At 37.3% G+C, this 21,650-nt stretch overlaps 1 protein-coding gene across 1 annotated transcript in view; it reads left to right on the plus strand.

Annotated features, from left to right (window-relative positions):
- Positions 1-16,473, plus strand: part of TTC27 (tetratricopeptide repeat domain 27) — a 126,668-nt gene extending 110,195 nt beyond the window's left edge. Inside the window, exons 16-20 of the mRNA XM_055816414.1 lie at positions 2,013-2,178; positions 8,526-8,723; positions 12,190-12,301; positions 12,885-12,985; positions 16,229-16,473. Of these exons, the coding sequence (XP_055672389.1) occupies positions 2,013-2,178; positions 8,526-8,723; positions 12,190-12,301; positions 12,885-12,985; positions 16,229-16,351 (700 nt within the window). The 3' untranslated portion in view covers positions 16,352-16,473. The remainder of the gene's footprint in view (positions 1-2,012; positions 2,179-8,525; positions 8,724-12,189; positions 12,302-12,884; positions 12,986-16,228) is intronic.
- The last annotated feature ends 5,177 nt before the right edge of the window (positions 16,474-21,650 follow it).

The following is a 21,650-nucleotide window of genomic DNA, read 5'->3' on the forward strand; positions in this document are numbered from 1 at the left end:
GCATCTGCCCTCCTGGTAACTATTAACTTTTTTGAGGAGATTGGGGGGGATCATACAGGCTAATCTTACAGATGCTGAAGAGCAGTTTCAGCAACAGTTTCTCAAGGTGACTGGGGTACATCAGTCAGTCAGTCAGCATCTTCCAGCCTGTCAGAGAGCTGTAGCAGATCCCAGCATCCATTTTAGCAAAATCCACAGAGGAAGGAGCAGATCTCTGTTATTTTCTAATATGATCTATCAAAATTGGAGTCTGAAATGCCTTACTAAGGCTCTTAACAGTGGAGGAGACCCAACTGTTAGTACATTTACTCAGCAGCATTATGTGTATCAGTATATTAGGAGAGAGAAAAGGGGAGTGAACATGGGAATGTCCTGCCTGTGGACTGTTCTGCCATAGCTATGCCAAATGACCTGTTTTCCTTCAGTGATATTTTCTCTGTCACTCAGCTCTCTTTACGTGTATTTGGTCATGTTTAATGCTATGGGCTTAGATTGTCGGTTACTTATATTTTTCTCTGACTCAGCCATTCTAAACTTTTAATGGCCTGATCCACTAGTTAGATATTCCCTTTTTACTGGCTGGGGTATTTAAAATATCCTGGACTCTCTTTCTGAAACTCAACCAACAATTTCTTTGAGCTGTCTTTCTTTAGAGGCAGCACTTTTAGCAACTTACTCAAGCAATAGAGCAAGTAAACTGCAAATTTTGATAACAAGCCATATTTATATGATCTTTACTAAGAAGAGATTTATTGTCTGACCTCCCCAAAGATGATTTTTACCAGACTGGGAAAACTGTTTCAAGTTTTCATTTAAAGGAATTTATTCCTTTGTGCTTTTTTCCTGTATATCATGACTGTCCAGCTGAGAGTAAGTTTCAATCTCTTAAAGTCCTAAGAACCATATCATCCTGATTCTCTAGCAAAGCTTTCTTTAAAGTTTCAAAGTTATTGAAACTTTTGGCAGTACCTTTAAAGCTTTAAACAGTAGGCACCCAGACTTCACCAACATATGCTTCAGATTGCATTATGACTTTTTATCCTTCTGCCAGAGCAGCATTGGTTGCATGTTGTGCAGGAGGTCATATGGCTGCAAACTGTAGGTCAGCTGCTTTCAGCCCGTATTCTTGATTTGGCCAAAGTGTCTCATGTTCCTTACCAGAGAATGCTCTTACTTCTCTCCGTGAGTAAAGGAATGGTAGAGTGTTGCCTGCAATGGATCCATGTGAAAAAATAAACGTGCATCCTGACTTGACAGTGGCTTTATAGGAATTATGCTGTCCGCCTTTATTCCACAACACTTTCTCCTGCCACTATGAGATGGTTCACTGGGCAGCACCTTTGGTGAAGGACCTTAATAGTGTTTGGGGCCACTCTGACACATTTGTACTGAGCAGCACAGCATCAAGAACAGAGAGTGTAAGTAAAGCTTCCAGCTGACATTAAAAAAAAATAGTTGAAAATGCTGGGCTTCTGTGCAATGGGTATGCACATTTACCATGTGCAAATTTTTAAAATAAATTACAAAAAGCTGTTATTGTTAAGTAGCCTTCCTTTGTGTGATGAAATGAGTCAATATCATTCGACATCTGCCGTGAACTCAGTGATTTTTGATTTTTTAATGTGTGTTACAACTGCAGCATGAGTAAGATTGTTTTCTCATCGTTCCAGTTAAAAGACCAGAAAAGAAAATATTGACATAGATGACACAATTATAATGAATTTTGGTCAAAATGTCATAATGAGAGCTAACATAGAAATTACCTAGTTCAGACTCTAGAGAGTGTACTCTGGAGTGAACTGATAGAAAGTAATTGACAAGAGAGATTAAGGAATTATCAATATTGTAAATTACGAACAGTAACTTTTACATTGCACTGTTTTCTAAACCTGGTTGTTTAAGTAAGTAGCTTTTTAGTTGATAAAATGCTAACTGATTTTAGCATAGAAATCTTCTATATTAAACCTTTAATATGGAACTTTATTTTCTATTCTTTTTTTATTATTTATTAGAATCAAAGCATTTCGAACCCTCCAAGAAGCTCTCAAGTGCAACTATGAGCACTGGCAAATATGGGAGAACTATCTTCTCACCAGTACAGATGTTGGAGAGTTTTCAGAAGCAATTAAAGCTTATCACCGACTCATGGACTTAAGAGAAAAGTACAAGGACACACAGGTGGGGAAGTTTTCATGTTAAGTCATCCTATATGTTCATCAAGTCTTCTTGTGAGACAGAGTTTTCTGCCAATAATGGTATCACTAATGATAGTACACATACCAGTGGAGTTACGTAGACAAGCCATTTAATTTTTGGAAATCTGGACTGTAAGACAAAGTATTTAAAATAAAAATGGACAAAAAGGAAAACCTTTACATCGAGATTCCCTCAGAGTTTGTGGAAGGACAAATACGAGCCTTGAAGTTTTAAGATAGATTCTTAAATAAAGCACAGTGCATAACCCCATCTTTCCGTATTTTTCCTGCATATCTTAGTATCAGAAATAATATAAATTTTTCAGTTTAAAGAAAGGTAAGCTTGTCTTATGTGTTTGAAAATTCCACAAATGAGCCTTTGAAAGTGAATTATGTTTCATGGATTGAATGCATTACAGTCAGAACATTGATTCCTAATAACTGGAACAAATGAAAATAAGGGAGGTGTTTTGCTTATCTTTGACTGTAGTTCAGTTAAATTCTATTAATTTCTGGGTTTGTAAATGTACACTCTGGACAAAATCCAGAGATCCTACTTTAACAGCTTCAGCTGGGATGTTACCTTGCCTAAAACCAGGTCCTGATCCAAGCATGGTTCTGTACACTCAGTGAAACTAGCAAGGTGCATCTGAAAGGCAAGCCAAAGAATACCCTAAGCAGAGTAGTGGAACACCTCCAAAAGTGTTTGCAAAATTAAGTAATCTGGTTGAAGAGCTTATGAGCTCTTAGGGAGTTTGTGTGCAGTACCAGGGGAAGAAGACCCAGCTGCTGCTGGTCATTGATCCCAGGAGTATGTTTCTTTTCTTATCCCATAAAATGGTTAAAATAGCTTTCCTAGATCTTGGAAGTTTGAGTCCAGTGATGAGGAGAGAGAACAGATAGAATTAATTAAGGTTGTGGAAACATCTCATTTGCTTATGGGGGGCAGGGATGTTAAAAAATGCTTTCAGATTACTCTTTGATAACAAATTGTACATGAGTACAATACTTACTACTATAAAGCCAACCACACACAGGATAACATTCCGTATGAATAAAATCTTTTGGGTTTGATATGGCTCAACATTCAAAGGTCCCAAACTCTCTTTGCACTAAAAAGTATCTATGGAAAATAGTCTTACAGTTAAATATAGGCTGTAATATAATAATATGTAATTATATATACGTAAATATAGGCTGTAATAGGTAAAGATCAATGTATAGTGTATACAGGTATACTGCCACAATACTGGCAGCTACAGTATTGTGGGTACTGGTGGGGCCTGTGTCTGTCTTCATGGAACATCTTGTAGATGGTTGGCCTTTTTTTAGAATTTTTTTCTCAACTGTTTATTTACCAAACTTTTTTTAGGGGTGGTCTACTATATTATTTTAGTCAGTTTGACAACTGACCAGGAATAGAACTTTCTACATGTATTTGTCCATTTTAGATATTTTGAGATGATACAGACTCCTACTAGTGTTTTGTCAAATTTTATGTAGGATATTTCATTAAAATATTTGGGGATACTGCTTGCACTAGATTTCTATTTTTGTATAACTTTTTTCATCCTATTCTTATACAACTTTTTATCATTTTTACAGAAGTACATATATGCTATGTATCCTAATTTATTTTCTTTATCCTAATTTTAACTTTGGCTTCTGATGTGTAAAGTGCTTTATGGACTTCATCATAACTTCTTCTAATTCAGTTTCCTCAATTAGAAGGATTTTACTAGTTGGCCAAGAAAAACCTCAGAGCCTGATTAAAGAATTTCAGAAAGGCTTTAATCAATAATTGTACAAGGAAAAGAAGAGTATTCCCATAGCAAGACAAAAAAAGCACATAAAACTAAAAGCTTCTGCTGAGATTGTTTCCAAAGCTCACCATTAACTTCTGAGCTTCTCCCGTTTGCCAGCTGGTATGTTTTAAATAGAGACACTCTAGAACCCTCTTGTGCAATTGTATTTTAGTAAAGTAAAATCATGGAACATGATTTTACTTTACTAAACAGAAGTGGAAGCATGCACCTCTGTTTCCATTTAACATAGTATGATCTTCTCTCAGGTTGTATTTAGTATTTGTAGTTGTCGTAGATTTTAATTGATAGGCTGCTACACTAGGTGACATAGTGGTGAGAAAGAAGGTAGTAATTTAAAAATACAGAAAAATATGTATGCACAGGACTGGAAGAAACTAGTTGAGTCATTGATTCCAGTTTGTTGTGAAAACAGAAAGTCAATTACCAGTCGTTTTTAGCATAATCACTGCAGCAAAATACCCCTTGTGAGACTGAATGCATCAGTTAAGAGTGTGCAATTGAATATATAATTTGGAACCTCCTTGGTTTGTGTAGTTACCTCAGATTTTTCAGCATAGTATGAAGCCATATTTATAAATCACAAATTTCTTCTAGTAACAGTAAGGCATGCATATCTTCATCTGTGATTTCTGTTAGGCCATTGCTGACCTTTTGTGCCAGACTTCTAAGTACAGAATGCAGCTTTGAGAAATTGTGCTTCTAAACTATTCTAGTTATTTAACGATGTCATCCTTGTGGCAAAGGTTCTGAGATCAGGGTATCATGAAGCTTAAGGATATGTATGTATAGATTCTGCAGACAGAATTGAACAAGGAAAAGCTGAAAGGCTCTTTATAAATGAACAACAATGCAATTAAAGATTACAGCGAAGGACATATTTTCTAAAGTCTCAGTTTCCTGGTATTTCCCTTGAATGTTATAAGCATGCTTTCCTTCCTCCCTCCCTTCCTTCCTTCCTTCTTAAAATTCTTCAAATTTCCTTATGCCTTTTAATGTTCATGAACCTGCTGAGAAATATACCTTGAAAACCTTTAATATAGATGTTATGTAATAAAAGACAAAAGCCCAGTGAATTATCTGTAGTTTCAGCTAGTAGATCAGTCACTAAAGGACCTGAGGAGAAACCTTACCTGTTGTAATAGTCAGTTTAGCCTCTGATTTACTCATCTGAGGTGGTAAATATACCTGAAAGATTTCTGCAACTGCTTTGCACCACATGCATGCTGGTGGAGACAAGCAGTCTTTATTGCATGGAAAGTTACAGTTCTATGACTGCAACAAAGTTATTTTGTTGGTGGAAAAGCTGCTTTGCTACATTGCTTTCAGAAACCAAATGTTCATCCTGGGCTGTCAAAGCATATGAATTCAGAAGTATGGGCAAATGTTTCCTTTCTGCAATTCTGCGTTCTTGAGAATCTAGCAAAGTTTTTCTGTTACCCTTTCCATCAAATATCATCCTTATTTCAGCAGTTCAGATCGCCAGGCTGTTTCTAATAAAAGTCTGCAAGAGCACGTTCCAAGTGGATTTTGAGGAGCAAGGGCAGGAATTAATTTCTGGAGCTCTGCTTCTTTTAAGTTAGCTCACTAATGGCAATTGTCTTTGTTAAAAAGCTTTGATTTGGGAGGGGCAGAGGGAGAGCTCATAGACTGCAGATTTGTCATTTTGCATCTAGTACCTGAGGGCTCTTTTCTTACTTGAGCACTGTCAGGTTTGATTAGTGTCAGTGAGGCTTCTAAAAAATGGTTTGACCAAGTTAATTTTTATATGAAAGGAGCTGTTTAGAGAATAATTATGGAATGAGATTAGCTCATAGCAAACACAGCATTTAAAAATGATTGGGTTTGTTTCTGAAGTTCTGTCCCATGATCTCTGTTGTTCAGTTTTTAGTAAACATTATTCACAAAAGCAAAGGAGAAGAAGGAATGCAGATGGTGTGATGTCACACTAAGCACAAACTGTCTGCACAGTGGTCATATAGAGCTCAGTTCATTAAAAGAGGCATTAAAAAAAAAAACAACATACACACCAAAAAAAACCCCCAACAACAACAAACCTCTGCTGCTTGTGTGCAATCCTGGGCAACAGAGCATTGCTTTAGTAGTTTAGTAAGTTTGGCAGTTGAAAGTGTTTCAAAGATATAAATTAAAATTTAACACTTTTAAGACAACAATCTAAAATGGAAAGCTGTCTTACACTGCTAATACTTTTTGATGATTAGCACAATTCATTTGCAATTTGAAATAGCTTTATTTTACAACCTGGCACAGCCAAGTAGCATTAATGATTCATTACTGTTTAATGGACCCTTTAATCTGGGCCTTCACACTAGTTTTATTTTAACTGCTGTAGTGCTAAAGCCTCCATGATGAATTACAAAAAAAGGACATAGATTATTATGATGAAAGTGTAAACAAAGCCTAAATTCTATGGGAACATGGGTAATTTTCCAGTTGCTAAATCCTACTGACTAAGAAACTTTTTTTCCATGTGCAAACAAAATATCATTGGCTTTAAATCTCTTGTTAAATATACATGACATTCACGTGAACTAACTTTCTGGACTTTGAGTAGCAATTTTGTTAAACTGAGAAATTGATTGAGAAGTCATACATGTATGTATGAATCCCCAGGACCAGTTCTAGTTGCTTTTCAAAAGTGAACATAATTAATGTTTCTTTTTACACCTCTTTTATGTTTGTTATTACAATGCTTAGTAATGGAATATCAATACTTGCTGGTGTTTTTCTATCAAGTCATTACAGAGGACCCGCTTCATACAGTGATGGGGTTTAGTCCCTTAGAATCCAAATCATAAATGTAGTATCAGTTTCAGAACTTCTGGACTATTAGTAGTTGATCATGTTTTCCATTATTTTAAGTCAAAATCCAAGCTCTTTAACAGAAAATAAAAGAAAGAACAGCCAGTTTATCATATCATTTTATAAGGGCTATACTGTTATGGTTTAGGAGGGAAAAGGGGAGAGCTGTTTAGCTGACGTTCAGATGCTACTATGATTTCATATTGATTCTGAAAAGATGCCAGGGAGATGTATAATTTTTTCACTTCTTCTGTTACATTGATTTATTTCATAACATCATCAGCCACTTTGATTTATTTGGGCTGTTTTGCCAAAGATTTCGTATATCTGAGAAAACCCAGTAATTAATTTTTGGGATGCATGTTAATTGAGTCATTCTATAGGAAAAAACTTGGGTTGGGAAAATGATTTATCACAAATACTAAACTGCATATGTTCTTATTTTAAGTGTAATATACTTTGATACTATCATAATCTTTGCATAGCTTTCTGCCAGTGAACTATGCCTTGGTTTGTGAGGATGCACTCCTATCCTACTTTTACTAGAGTAGCGGTATATTTGTGTGGTTCGGGGCTATTCACAGATCATCTTTGAAATTAGTTTTATTACTGTCTTGATATTAATGTTGCCATTAATGTGATTTCATTGTAAGTATTACCACATGGAAAAAGTTGTTGAAGCATTACAGTGGACAACTGATAGCCTCACAAATTAGGAAGTACCAGCATGAAGGTGTTTGTATACTTTTTATGGGCCCATCTTGAATGCAGGCTCATGAGACTTCCATTTCGTTTTTATCATTATTCCTTCGCCAGTCTCTGTCTCATCAACTACAAAAAAGAGGTAGTTCTCACTTAGTAAGCCCACAGCTTTTCTGGGTTTTATTTTCCTGTAATTGACCATATGATCCATTACCTTAATTTACATTTGCTGTTTCTGATTTATTGAGAAGGAACTGGGGCACAGTAAAACTGTTTCCTAATTTTCAGTGTCCAGTTTGGGACAGAAAACTCATGTATTTTTCAGGGATGCTTGGTATTTTGTAGCATTTCACGCTTGCAGAGTCCAGCTCCCATTGAGCTCACCAGCAACTGCACACGTTCAGCATTTTTGCAGGTCAGATCCCACCTTCTCAAGCCATTGAATGAGCACTTGCTAAAAATTTGATTGAACTGACTTGACTAGCAATTCACCAGAAGTGCATTAAACACAGTTTCCCAAGGTGCTATGCAGTTGTCTTCCAGTTTCCATCTCACCCACTATACATCTTTCCATTTCTGCAGGTAGTTAAATAAAGATCCTGTAAACAGTGTCTTCTGTTACCTAAATTAGTCTGATTCAGCCTGTTTACTGATCTTTTTATAACCATATTATAAGGTGAAAATATCTTTAGGATAATGCCACAATTTCGTATACCATTCTTTTTCACACTAGCCTGCCACAGTAACCCAAATTTCTGTTTTAGCTCTTTGGCTTCACCAGCCACAGAATCTTATAAATGAGGTTTAAATCAGTTGAATTACTCCCGTAATAATGTATATCATAGTAAAATCTGTACTTGTCGTGTGGTACTATATTTGTATTTTACTGAATAATTAATAGGGACCAAATATTACCATTATCATTATATATACTGATGTTGATTTGGTTGAAATAAAAACTCTTTCCTGCTGCTTTTTTAAGGTGCTGGCTATTCTGGTCAGAGCAGTAGTGGATGGTATGGCAGATCGTGCTGGAGCGGTAGCAAGTGGATTGAAAGGGAAATTGCAAGAGCTCTTGGGCAGAGTGACTTCACGAGTGACAAACGACGGGAACATCTGGAGGCTTTATGCCCAACTTTATGGAAATGGACAGAATGATAGTGGTGAAGATATTGAAAAGGTAAATGTGTTTTATGGTTAGACACTTCTGGTACAAACCTTCTGTTCTTTAACAAACTATAGTGCTATAGATAGACATGCTCTTGTTCCAGACATGTTTCGCTTTAGTGTTTGGGTAAGCTTATTTTCTGCTTTTTGTGTTCCTACAGCACACGTTTTTATTATCTAACAGAAACAAGATGTTATACATCAGGTTTTGTGGATTTAAAAAAGATATCTCTCTTTTATCAGTGGTTCATTTTAAAATGTCCTATCACAGCATATGTGCATTCATTGTCTTGGACTTATATTCTGCAACTTTTCTTGGCAGCAGTCTAATATCTATAATGGTGGCAGTGTATTGTTTTGGGTTTTTTTATTGGAATCTTTGATTCTTAAGACAAGGTATTGCAGCTTCTGCAAAAAAGTGGATCTTAATAGCATGATCCAGTGGCATCATAAGCCATCTGTATTCTTCGCAGTCACTAAGGGAATATGTGTTTAAGATAGTCTTTATCACACTTCAAGTTCCAGAGTAAAAGTGCTTTGTCCTTTCTCAGCTTAAAATGGAATTAAATAATGCTATTTAATTCTTAATTTGTTGAACCATTGGTTTCTGTCTACCCATCTCTGGTTTTGCTACATTCACTTCCATCTCTTGTTTCTATCACTTCCCAAGTAATTGAGTTGATTGCATTTCCAAAATAACTGCTCTGCACTGCTAGAAGTGTTTACTTCGTTGTATGCTGGAGTGTGCATACAACTCTATTTGGTATTAAATTTCCAAAATTCAAATAGCCTTGTATACTCCAAAAATACTTACGGGTTATCAGATCTTCACTGAAGCTGAAAATACACAAGGTCAGCATTTGGTATGTGTTTCCTGATGGGGGGTGTGCCTTTGGCCTGGGCAAAAATTTCAGTCTGGAGGATTGCTTGTCGCTTGATGTCAAGCATGTTAGATGATTGGGCCTACAAATTGTATACTTGTGGTGTTAAATTTATAATTGTTTTCACCTTGCTCATTGTCTTCCTCTGTGCTCTGCCCTGTGAAATGCCTTGTTTAGCCATTGTCAGTATTCATTATACCTCCAATTCCTCCCTTTTTTCGTTCCCTATTTTTCTTTACAGCTGAACAATAAAAGGGATTTGGCCTATTTAGAATTCAGAAATACAGACATTGCAATATCCTGTAATATATCCTCAGATTCTTACTCAGACATGCAAAGTAGCAGAGGCCCTGTCTATACTATAAATGTAATCATTTCAGAATCTGGTTACATCACAGTGTTTTTCACTAACCCAGTTAAAAACATGGTTTCAATTTGTAGAGTAGACAGGACTTTAGCTGTTTTTCCTAATCAAGACTGGTTATGGAACACGCTTAGTCTAGCTTGCCCTGCAAAATGGAACTATGTTTATAAATACTTAAGGTATACTTATGTGTGTATCCAAGTATCCTGGTATGACAGTACCATAGATATAGGTCATGAAAGAGCAAAACTGCCTACACAGTATATATTAGTTTTACAGTGTAAAAATTAATTTACGTATTAATTACTACATAATCACTGGTAGCTTTTCTGATATCATAAAGTAAAATTGTTTAAAAACTTATTTGTTGGCTTTACTGCCACAAGCACCATCATGCGTCAGTCGGATATTAAGTGAATACAACTATCTGTAGAAAAATTCCAGATGTATTGTTGCAGTTTTCCACCCACATTTATTATGCAAAAGGTCAACAAATTTTGAAAAGGCATTATTTACTATATTGTGGCATCATATGACAAAGAGATGGGAGCAAACCTATCACAGTGTCATGTACCTCCTTACAAATTTAGGGTTTAACCTTTATTCCATAATGTAATACCTTATTTAGTGCAGATTTAATTATAGTTAACCAATGTTGTTCCTAACACTGCATTGAAAGAACCTTCTATGTCTGGCGATTTTAAAGAGTGGGTTGGTGGTTGGTTTGGGTTTTTTTTTACCTTTCTGCTGTGATGCTCTATCTGATGCCATGAATCACCAGAGCCTACAGTTACAATTCACAATAGTGCTTTGTAAATTGAATCAAAGGCAGACAGAGTTTACAAGTTAGGAGTGTAAAACTATTGAAGTGTTGGGTTTGTGGTTTTTTTCTTTAGCTCAGCATATATTTACTTTTACACTTTTATGTATCCGACCTGCCACCTCATTCAGTACTTCATTCTTTCCTATGCTGAATGCAGTCCAGTCCACCCCTTTCCCACCAAGGAATCTTTCCAACCTTCAGGTTTCCTGCTAATCCATACCCAGGCTATGAAACCCTTCTGTTCCTTGAACTTTCCCCAGCTCACAACTGTTTCCTTCCAGGATAAGTCCAGGTTCCAGAAGTGCAAACAAACAGCCCACAAGACTTTGAATTCTTTCCCTTCCCTGACATCTGTCAGCAAAAACCCCTAATTTGCTGCTCTGACTCAGACACGTGCAGGCTGAAATCAGACTGCAGTAAAAACTGTTGTTCCTTCTCTTGGAAGTTCTTGCCTCTGCTGGGCAGAACTACTACCAATTATAACTGAGGTTAATATAAAAAAATATGTGCTCTGGTCTGACTTAATACACCTTTACTGCAATTTACAGCAGCATGCCCATGCCATAGTGATTACAACTCTGGTGGGAAGAAGAAGGTAGAAGCTTCTGGGGTGATGACCCCCAAATTTAATCTGTCTTTGCTCAGCAATCAGAAGTCTTTATTGCACTCATGTGCATGTACCACACCGAAGTGTTTTATTCCTTTATATGATTTTTAAACTCTTTAAAAAGATAATTGAAGAGTTGTCACTGACCCAAGCCATGTAACTTCCAACGTATATTTGTTTTGTATTTCTGGTGTTGTAGAAAGAAAAAAAAAAACTTGAATGCAAAAATTAATTTCTTCTGCTTAAATTTTTCATGGGTGTTGGGGTTTTTTTTTCTTAATGGGACCCTCCTTCCATATTGTTTAAATTTATTTTTCCTGTTCACACTGAGTACCAGAGCAGTGTGGCAGTTAAAAGCTGTGTCTGTAAAATACATTATTCACCAAGAATACATATACAGAAAGAAAGCTTTGATGTATTCAGTTATAATTTTTTTAGGTACAAAATTGCTGTTCAAAGTGTGAGTACGTACAAGTATTTTTCCATTTTTCATGTGTATTTAATTATGATGACTTGGCAAACATCGGTCACATCCATCAGTCTAGACAGATTTTTAAAAGATAAAAATTAGACACGTTACTTTGTATGCCTCTCATACTCGAGATGCAATGTTGGTGAATAACATCTGTGTTACAGCTGGTGCATACCGTTGCAGAGAAGGATACTACTCCAACTCACAGGAAATAAAGCATAGTAAAGATATATTAATTTTCTGGATTGAGCATTAATTTCATAGATACTTAAAATTAGATTAGTCTCCTAGTTTTTTTCCTCACATACTGATCGTTTTTTTCCCCCTTGCAGTCACTGCAGTGTCTCACTAAGGCACATAAATGTGAAATTCAATCAAGTGATTGGGAGAAAGATGTTTCTTCTTTTAAGGAGGTGGTGAAAGGAGCCATAGAGATTGCACATGGTATGTTCTACCTGAAAAGAACTTTTATTGTTCATGGAGAGCGTAGTAAATGTTTATTAAGCTTAATAACAAAATAATATTCTACTTTACCCATTATATTTATTCCTGCTGTTGAAGTCCTCTACCAGAAGGCATCATCCTGGTAGTGCATACAAAAATGTGCTTGGAATGAGGCAGAAATTATGTTGGGTGAGTCAGTAAACATCTGACTGGTAATTAATTTCATGGTTTAGCAATTTCCTAATGCAATGCATCTATAGTTCATTTCAGTCCTCAAATCATCATGTAAGTTTGTGTGTGCCAGTCAGGAAATGTTCAAAACAGACTTGGTAAGACTATTCACTGTATTGTGATATTTATGTTTAAGACAGATACATATACCTGTTGGGTTTAGAGTTATCTTCTCAAAATTCCTTGGCATTCTTTTTTTGTGTGTTTCTTTTGGGGGATATTACATTTAAAGAATTGTCTATGGAAGGTAAGGTATCAAGATTTTTAATTAAATGTTGTTGTTTAAAATGTATTGATATAGAGATAATGCTTTTTTGTTTTGCGGTCCTTTTCTTCTGTGCTTGGATTCTAGTGGCTATAAAATGCAGCAAGAACAAACCTAATCATCAGGAAGCTTTGCAGATACTTTCTTCAGCTCGGCTCAACTTACGTGGCTTGTCATCCAAAGCAAAGGTAGGAATGTTTGAAAGGTAGGAATTCTTATTTGAAAGCTAGGAATCTTTGTTCTGTTGCCAGAAACCATTTCTCTGTTTTGAGTCAATTATAGATCAGATGATACAGTGCAACAGGGAGGTATTATCAGATGGATATTCACCTCTGTGCTGTATAGGATTCCAGTTATAAGCAGACTTTTGTTTCCCTTCTTCCTGCTAGTCTTTGACTGAAATAAACCTACTAGTCTAAGAGATAGCATTGACATATTAGAGTAAGTTAGAATTTTACTTAAAATGCTGGGCAAACAGACTCAAACATTTGGAAGAAATCAGTCATTTCAAAGATCCATTCCATACGTGAGTAGTCATGGGGAGAAGTAGTGCAGTCTCAGAAAGAATGGCCATAAACCTGCAGAAAGGACCAAATTGTGTCAGCACTGCTTTGCCTCACTTGAAGTGTTTTTAAAAACAGAGTTATTTATTAAAGGAGAGAATTTTTAATAAGACTTTCATGGATACCCCACTAATCCAGGTATTAATTTGTTGGGAAATGGCATTATGTTTGAATTATATGCTTGGTTTTTGGTTGTGCCTCCATAGCCAGGCACCCAAAGAGCCAAGTCTGTTTCTGCACCATTATTATCCTAGTTTTACCCTTCATCTTACAAAATGAGACACAGCCATTGTTTAACTGAGGACTGATCTGGAATATATTTTCATTCAAAATACACTTAATGTCCTAAAGAAGTATTCTGCCTGGCTGTGTGTGGGGTTTAGTAAATGTGAATTTCAGAGCTTAAGTTTTATAACATGTGTGCTTGTGATACAAAGTGTTGATCCGTCATCAGTGTGCTAAACTTGGCTCGCTCTTTTTAAGCCCTGTAATTTTAAGGATAAAAGCCTAGGAAAGTTGTACAAGCAAATGAAAGCTGGCTCCATAACTGTGCTTTTAGATACTGGCATATGTAAGTCTTCGGAATGTGGTGAAAAAAGGCACAACATCTATGTTTTGTTGTGATTCAGAAAATGGTGGTTTTTTTTTTTTTAAAAAAGTGTGTAGTCTGTAAAGAAAGCAAGACTACTTGACATAAATGATACAAATACAAGTACAGGTAGTTTATATTATGCAAGATTGTGCAGTTATCTAAAAGATTAAGTCTAAGTGAGACTATTAAATTGTATTCTTAGTTCCTGAATGCACTGATTAAATGAACATCTATATTATTGGCATATAATGGTGCCTCTAAGTTTTATGGCACTTCTGGGAAACTGACATGTTTAGAGATAAAGCTATTGGTGTGACCTCACTGTTTTTGCATACTTTCTAAGATGCCTTGTTATTTTTAATTTGAAGTCTTATTGAATTTTCAAAGTGTGTTGTGGTTTAAAAACTCAGTCATCTTTCGTAAGATCCTGTGCACAAACAGTTTAGCACTGTTTATGCCTGTCCAAGCTTGACTGCAGCATCTCCTTTTGCTGCCCTGTAGATCAGTATTGGTGTGGGGCATTTTTTACTTTTGACAGAGAAAAGGACTTAAAAAAACAGGCTAAGAGCAGGCTTGGCAGTTAAGATTTCAGAAGGAATAAAGGAACAGTGAAAGTAACTTTTAAAAGATAAAATTCCAAAATTTTGTAGGCGGGACATGCAATTGGAGCAAATCAGTAGGTTTTGTACAGTGTGAAACAATGTAACTTAGACTTCTCACCTTTCCTGGGATATCCACCTCTGACATTCCAGCTCCTGCCTTGTGCTGGAATCATGATGCACCCACAGTCTGCTCAAGGCTGCAACTTGTTAATGAGCTGCTTTCTGTACAGAGCCTTCTGGGCAGTCACAGCTCTGGCAAAGAGCATAGTGGGCTTTTTTCTGCTGCTTCCCACAATGCACCATTCAGACCTGACAGCTGGGGTCTCCAAAAAGGAGAAAGATCATAGGGCTGTATCATGTGTGAAATGCGGGTACTGTTGTGGGGAAACATGGGGCACAACACCCAAAGAATGATGGTGTGTGAAACTTCCCCACACTGCATCTAGTTGAATAGATTGCTTTGAGGGAGAGGGAGGAGGCAACACAAATAATTATATCATCCTGATTTATTTAGCTGTCTTAGTGAGAAAGAACCAAAATTTTCTGTCACATTCCCAGTGTGAGGGTTTGGGGCTGAAAGAAAAATTTCTGTATTTGTAGTGGGAACATGTTCCTATTTTTGTGTAGGATATTCCTTTGTTCAGTGACAACACTGTTCTGAGGCAGTTGAAGATCTTGGTTCAGGCCTTTTAAGTACATTTTTGTTTATATATGTATCTGTATTGTCCCATTATGTTTTGATGATCTAATGATGTACATATGTACTCCAGAGCAACTTTTGTTTTCTTGGTTTGTTTTTGTCTCTAAATGTAGGCTTTTGGTTTGTGTCAAGTGAAGTGTGAATCACTCTCCCTTTACATAACAAAGAGGAAACATATGTTCAGTGTGTGTGCCCCCCATATATCTGTGGAGTGGTACCTCCACATTACTCGAGTGGAATGACAGGTCCTGGCCTTGCAATAGCAACAGGTTCTGGTGCAATTCTCAAGACTTAGACAAGTCATTTAGCGTTTGTCTCCCTTGGTTTCCCTGTGAATAGTGATTATGATTGCTCATTAGTTAGCTGCTTTGTGTTTCTGTTATTGTGTTAAGGTCTTTAAGAACAAACTTTTTATTACTCTGTAGTGTTTTGTTTTCTCTTGTATAACTTAATTACAGATTAATGTCGCCACCCGCACATGTCGTGACATCAAATGTTAAAATATACTTATTTGAGGTTTTGGAGAAAATGATGCAACAGAAAATTACACTGGAGAAAAACGGCCATTAAAATTCACAACTACTAATTTAGCAGCAGGTGGATTTGTAAACTGCAGTGACAGTATGTGAGATGCTCTTCTAATCTGAGTTTCATGGTAAAGTCCTTCACTTTCGATGGGATCAAGTGTCAGCACAGCCAGTCAGGTCAGAGCAGAAGCCCAGTGCCCACAGGGGAGGGTTCGGCCCCTTTGGCAAAATACCAGGTGTGTGGCACAGACACATGTGTGTGTATATATACACACCTTCTGTTTATTAGCTACAAAATGGCTTTTTTAGAGAGATACACCATCATAGATACCAAAAATTTGAAAGGCAGATAGTGGTGATGAGCTTCCTGTATTCTGTCTCTAAACTGAAACAGAAACTGTATGTATATCTTAAAATAATGTGTTTTTTATTTTTTTTGTTGTGCAGCAACTTTTTGTAGATGTAACAAGTAATGAGGTTCAGGGTGAGATAGTGGATGAGGTGACAGCTATGGACAACATGATTGCTGAACTTCAGGAGCTGAGCAACCAGCTGAGAGACCAACACTGACATGAGGACCAGATTTTGTGATGGGAAGACGTGTTTCTTTTGCTGAATGAAATTGCTTTTGCTGATGAAATGGTACAATTCTAATGCAACAACACTCTCAATAAACATTTTTCTGTACAGTGCTCTTCTTGTGGTCAGCTTTCTTCAGAGTTCAGGCTGCTTTTTAAGATCATCTGCTCTCTCTCGCTGTCTCACGACGTTGTGTGTTTGGGTTCCTCAGGCCCAGTTTTTCTGGAACAAAGCTACTTGTATTTATAAGGAGATTATTGAGGATTAGTTCTGCCTGCCTGCCTCACACCCAGGCGCCAGGCCTCCGCGGGACGCCCCACCTATGTTGCAAGCCGGGAACAGGAGAGGCGCCAGGGCGGGAGGAGACGGACAAGCACGCCGCAGAGGCGGGAGCTGAGCCCAGCCAATCACCCTCACCTTCGAGGCGGCTAGCCAATCGGAGGGCGCGTCTGCCACTGGCCAATCAGAGGAGGTGTAGGGCTGGCCTGTCAGTGGTGGGACGCTGAGGTGAGGGCAGGCTGTGGTGACAGGGCGCGCCGGGGGCTGCAGGCGGGAGAGGGGCCGGAGGTGGCTGGCAAGGGCGTCAGGCACTTAACGGTTTTAATTTGTTGTTAATTTGTTATAGGGGAGTAGGAGTCGGGTCCCGAGAGTAAGAATTTAGTCTTTTTTGTTATTCTTGTTTTACAATCAAAGTAGCAAGATATTTGCTGCATCAGGATTTACAAACAGTTATTATTTAAGTAGTATTATATTATTCAATAATACATAAATTGTCCCACGGGCAATAGACTAGCACTTCATTTGTGCCTCGTACAGGCATGAGGATTTTTCCCCCACTGAGGCAGCAATAAAACTGCAATCTAATGCAAAATACTTACATCTGACTAGACCTGAGTAAGTTATTTTCATTTGTACTATTTTGCATTGCTTCATTTTTAAGCATCTTTGTTATAGCTCTTTTTAAAGCAGGATTATTTTTTCAAGGTTTTCCAGAAACATGAAAAATAGTCTCCTCACTCATCACAATTTTAGCTTTTTTTTTTCTGTATGAGAATGATGCAGTCTCTAGAAATGTGGTTATCTATATCCTGGATATGCACCATCTGTGGTACAGTCATTAAAGCTATACCGTTACTAAATGGCAAGAATACTCTCCCTGAAGAGAAAGTCTTAAGGTAAAAGGAAACCAAACAATTAACCGGATTTGAAGCAGCAGTAAAAGCATGGGTTTTTGGTGTGTGAAGGGAGAAACCATCTTGATGCTTTTGTAAAGCTTTGTATCCTTGTAAAGTTTCTTAGAATGGAGAGCAAATTATTGGCTCCCAGTATTTTAACATGAGATTCCCACAAAAATTACTATATTAGCAATGGGTTTACCTGCTAGTTGCGGGAGAGCTGGCTCCAAAACACTTCTTCATTGAAGTGGCCCAGAAAGGCATGAGGCATTAAAGTTTGTGCAGAGTGAATTTGCTGGGTATATGCCCATTTTGCTCATATGTATAGTGAGGGGCCCACCTGACTGAAAAAAATGAGTCTCTGAGTTTTGGGACAAACTCCTAGCACTACTATCTTTTTATAATTACATTTTGATATGATTTACTTTATTCACAAAGGAAAAGAGACAATCTTTACTATTTTGTTCCCAGCACTTTTATTGGGAAGAAAGGGTTTAAGTGTGGAACTGTTTGGTGGCAGAAAAATGTCCATTTTTCTTGTGATCTTACATCAAATTTTAAACCAGAATTATGTGTTCCACTATCAATTTTAAAACATGAGACTTGAATTCAGTTATCTTGATTGAAAAGAAAATAATTTCCAGTCTATATGCAGAACATGAAGCCGCATTAATTTACGTGTAATGGCCTCTGCCTAGCATTTAATAAGGATAGATGGGAAGTTAACATTTCATATAGAATAGTACAAAGGTCTGTGAGAAGGCCTCTATTTCATTATCCTTTTGAATTTTTTTTATTTTGAAAATTATTTTTGTTTCTTTGCCGAAGGCGGTCACATGAAAAAGTCATTCTGCTCTTCCAGTGCCTCTCCCCTGCAGTACTTATTCTCAGCACAGATTTTTTTCCTCATTTGAGCTTCCCTCTCTTAGCAGATGTGTGGAATATAAACAACTTTGTCTTTCACCTAACAAAGGGAAAGCCTACTATCCACAGGCAGTGTGTTCCTGAAGAGTGAGATGACTAGTGTTATGACAGCATGCCAGTTTTCCTGTCATAATTTGTATAATAGATGGGAAGTATATTCAGAGACTTAAAAACACACAATTTTAAATATGTGCACGCACCACTATATGTGGTGTGGAAGATGGTGAGGCAGGAGCTGGCTCACCATTCAGGAGACACTGGGTTTCAGAAGAGATAACCATCCCAGAAGATCTCAGCCACTTCATCCATGAGATTGAACGCCTGATGTCAATCTCTTGCCAGGTATGTTCTTGCTACCTCTCTCTTTGTATTAGATGCATTTTCATCTTCCTCAGATACAAGGTGAACCTATACTGCTGCTTTGGAGTTCATCACAGGGGCCTTGTAAAACTTTACAGATGCAAAAGCCACCACAGTTCTTCTGTGGTACTCATTTTCTGTACTCATGCCAGCAGCATTTGGTTCAGAATAGCTCTAGGAGACCATTCTCATGAAGACAATGTTTCTATAAAAGCTTTGACTGTCAAAAAACCCTGCTAGTATGGAAAGAGGAAGGGTCGTTTCCTAAACAGACTGCAGACTTTCCAGATCTCCGTCTAATGGGGAGCATCTGTCTTGTAACATGGAATGTCTTTCACTCAGATCACTCCCATGACAACTGCAGAATCCTCAGGGGTTTAGCAAAAATGGACAGGCTTTTCCCAATGTAGTTGTCACACACACTTACAAATAGCTTTACAACATCTATGTTATTTTCAAGTGCTTTATGTACAGCTATATAATAACTATTACTTAGTGTAGCATGGACTCGATTAAGCAGTATTTTGCAGGAATGGTTTGCAGTTCACAGTACAACTTCACGTGCTTCTGAACTTTTTTACTTTAGAACTGGGGTCCTCAAACTACGGCCCGTGGGCCAGATATGGCCCCCCAGTGTCCTAAATCCAGCCCCCGGTATTTACAGACGCCCCCCCGGGCATTGGGGGGGGGGGGGGAACCAAGCAGCCGCAGATGACTTCCTGCCACTTAATCCATGCACTGGCCCCCTGTTTAAAAAGTTTGAGGACCCCTGCTGTAGAAGTAGGAGGGATTACCCATTTTGTCATCTATTTGCCATTAGGGCTAATTCGGCGTGAAAGAGAGGTAAGAAGAATGAGTCTGCCTACCCAGATGGGGAAAGCAACAGTCTCAGGGTTTTGAAGATGATTATAAAGCCAATAAAGCTTGAAGGTTGTATGATGTATGAAAAATAATTTATTTCAGTGGCCTAAGAGGGTTTGCGCATATGTTTTTGACCTAATATGGTTCAACTTATGATGTGCTTTCAGCCAATGGTGGTTAGAACCCAGGGAAGGTCTCCTGATTCACCCGGAGGGCTGTGTCTACACAGAGGAAGTGTACACAGCTGGGTGTGGTGCTAAAAGGTTTTCTTACACTTCGATATTACTCATGCGCAGAAATGAATGTTCTTGGGGCTGGTGAGGCCATGCTGACTCAGGCAGGCAGGTCATCCCAAATAAACACCAGTAAGTGTTGTGTTCCGCATCACATTGTCCTTGATGTTTCTGCCACCGCACTGGCTGGTACCTTCAGAAAGGCAGGCAGCCCTCATCGTATCGTTCATGCAGAGCTCTGGACCAAAAATGCCTTGGAAAGAAAGCAAGCTTGGAATAGTTTTTCAGATCTAAAAATTATATATGAATTATATGCAAATACAGAGGATGCATTTAGCTTTCAGATACATATGTACATTGGTTAAAACTACACCTCTAATTATTTTCAAAATAAATAAGGCAGAAAAAATCAGCTATTAATTTTATCCTGCTTTGGAGAGGTACTTCCCAAGAAGGTATAAAGTCACTTTGACATTATTTTCACTTAGCTCTTTAGTATTTCTGTCTCAGTGTCACTGACTGTATGAATGACAGTACAGATGGACATAATGTATTTCAGGGGATAAAAGGAAGCTAGAAAACCTCATGCTATTTCCAGAGTAATACAAATTAAAATATTAGACTGGTATTTAATTTTTCTTCATCTGTGTTCCTGCAGAGCTCTGTATCAGAAGTGTGTACAAAATAGGGAAAAGGTTAACAGCTGATTGTGTGCAACTGGTGGTCTCTGAACTTAAAAATAACAGAAATTTGATACGAAAATCTTATTCTAAAGAGGAAAAAATTATCAACTGGATGGAGTTGTTTTCAGTGTGATTACTCAAACTGAAGTGCTTTGTGTTTCAAAAATTATCTCAAAAAATTAATTTGTTTTTGTTTATATTGTGTGTATATATGTGTGTAAGCACATACGTATGTATGCATATCTAAATGTGCATATACATACATACATTTGATCATGTGTATGTCATAGAAATAGTTCTAAATTATGAAGGTGTAAGAGGTACATTTACAGGAAGGTATATCTCATGAAAGCAGCATGCATTACAGAGACTGGAACATGTGTCAGCCTCCTATCTGTGAATTTCTAGCATGTTTGCCACTAAGTGCTGACTACAAGATTGATATTCTTCCTTTTAAAAAATGACTAGTTATTTTGGGTGTACTGGTGAGAAAATCTTTAATGGTGCCTGACATAAGAAATAAATGTGCTAAGCACTCTCAGAAAATCAGACAGAGCCTTTCCATTTCTCCTACATTACTCATCCAAAGTCCCTATTTTCAAAGCCCTGTTCAGATCTGACAGCATTAGGCCTAAATATAAGCCTGAACATGGATCATCTAAATTTGTTATTAACCAGCAATAACTAGAGACTTTGTGAATGTTCACTGTAGTTCAGGGGGAAAAAAGCTTTACTTTCGTAATTAAATACCATTAAACACTGTCTGCCTGAAGTCTGAACTTGCTGCTCTCTCTCTTTCAACTCCATTCTCCAGAGAATTTTTTATTGCTGGTCTACTGGTTAGGTTTAAAATATGTAAATGGAAGTATTTTAACATATATTGTTTTCATTTTTTTATTTACATAAGAAATTTCCTATGATGTCTGCCATTACAAAACTGTGGTTTCATCCCTTTATGAAGCATTCTAAATTCAAATAGTAATAGAATTTACTTTGTATTAAGGCTGAAGAATGAACAGAGTGGAATTCTAGAAATAATTTTATCACAAAATTT

Source organism: Falco peregrinus, chromosome 11, assembly GCF_023634155.1.
Source record: "Falco peregrinus isolate bFalPer1 chromosome 11, bFalPer1.pri, whole genome shotgun sequence".
Classification (NCBI taxonomy): Eukaryota; Metazoa; Chordata; class Aves; order Falconiformes; family Falconidae; genus Falco; species Falco peregrinus.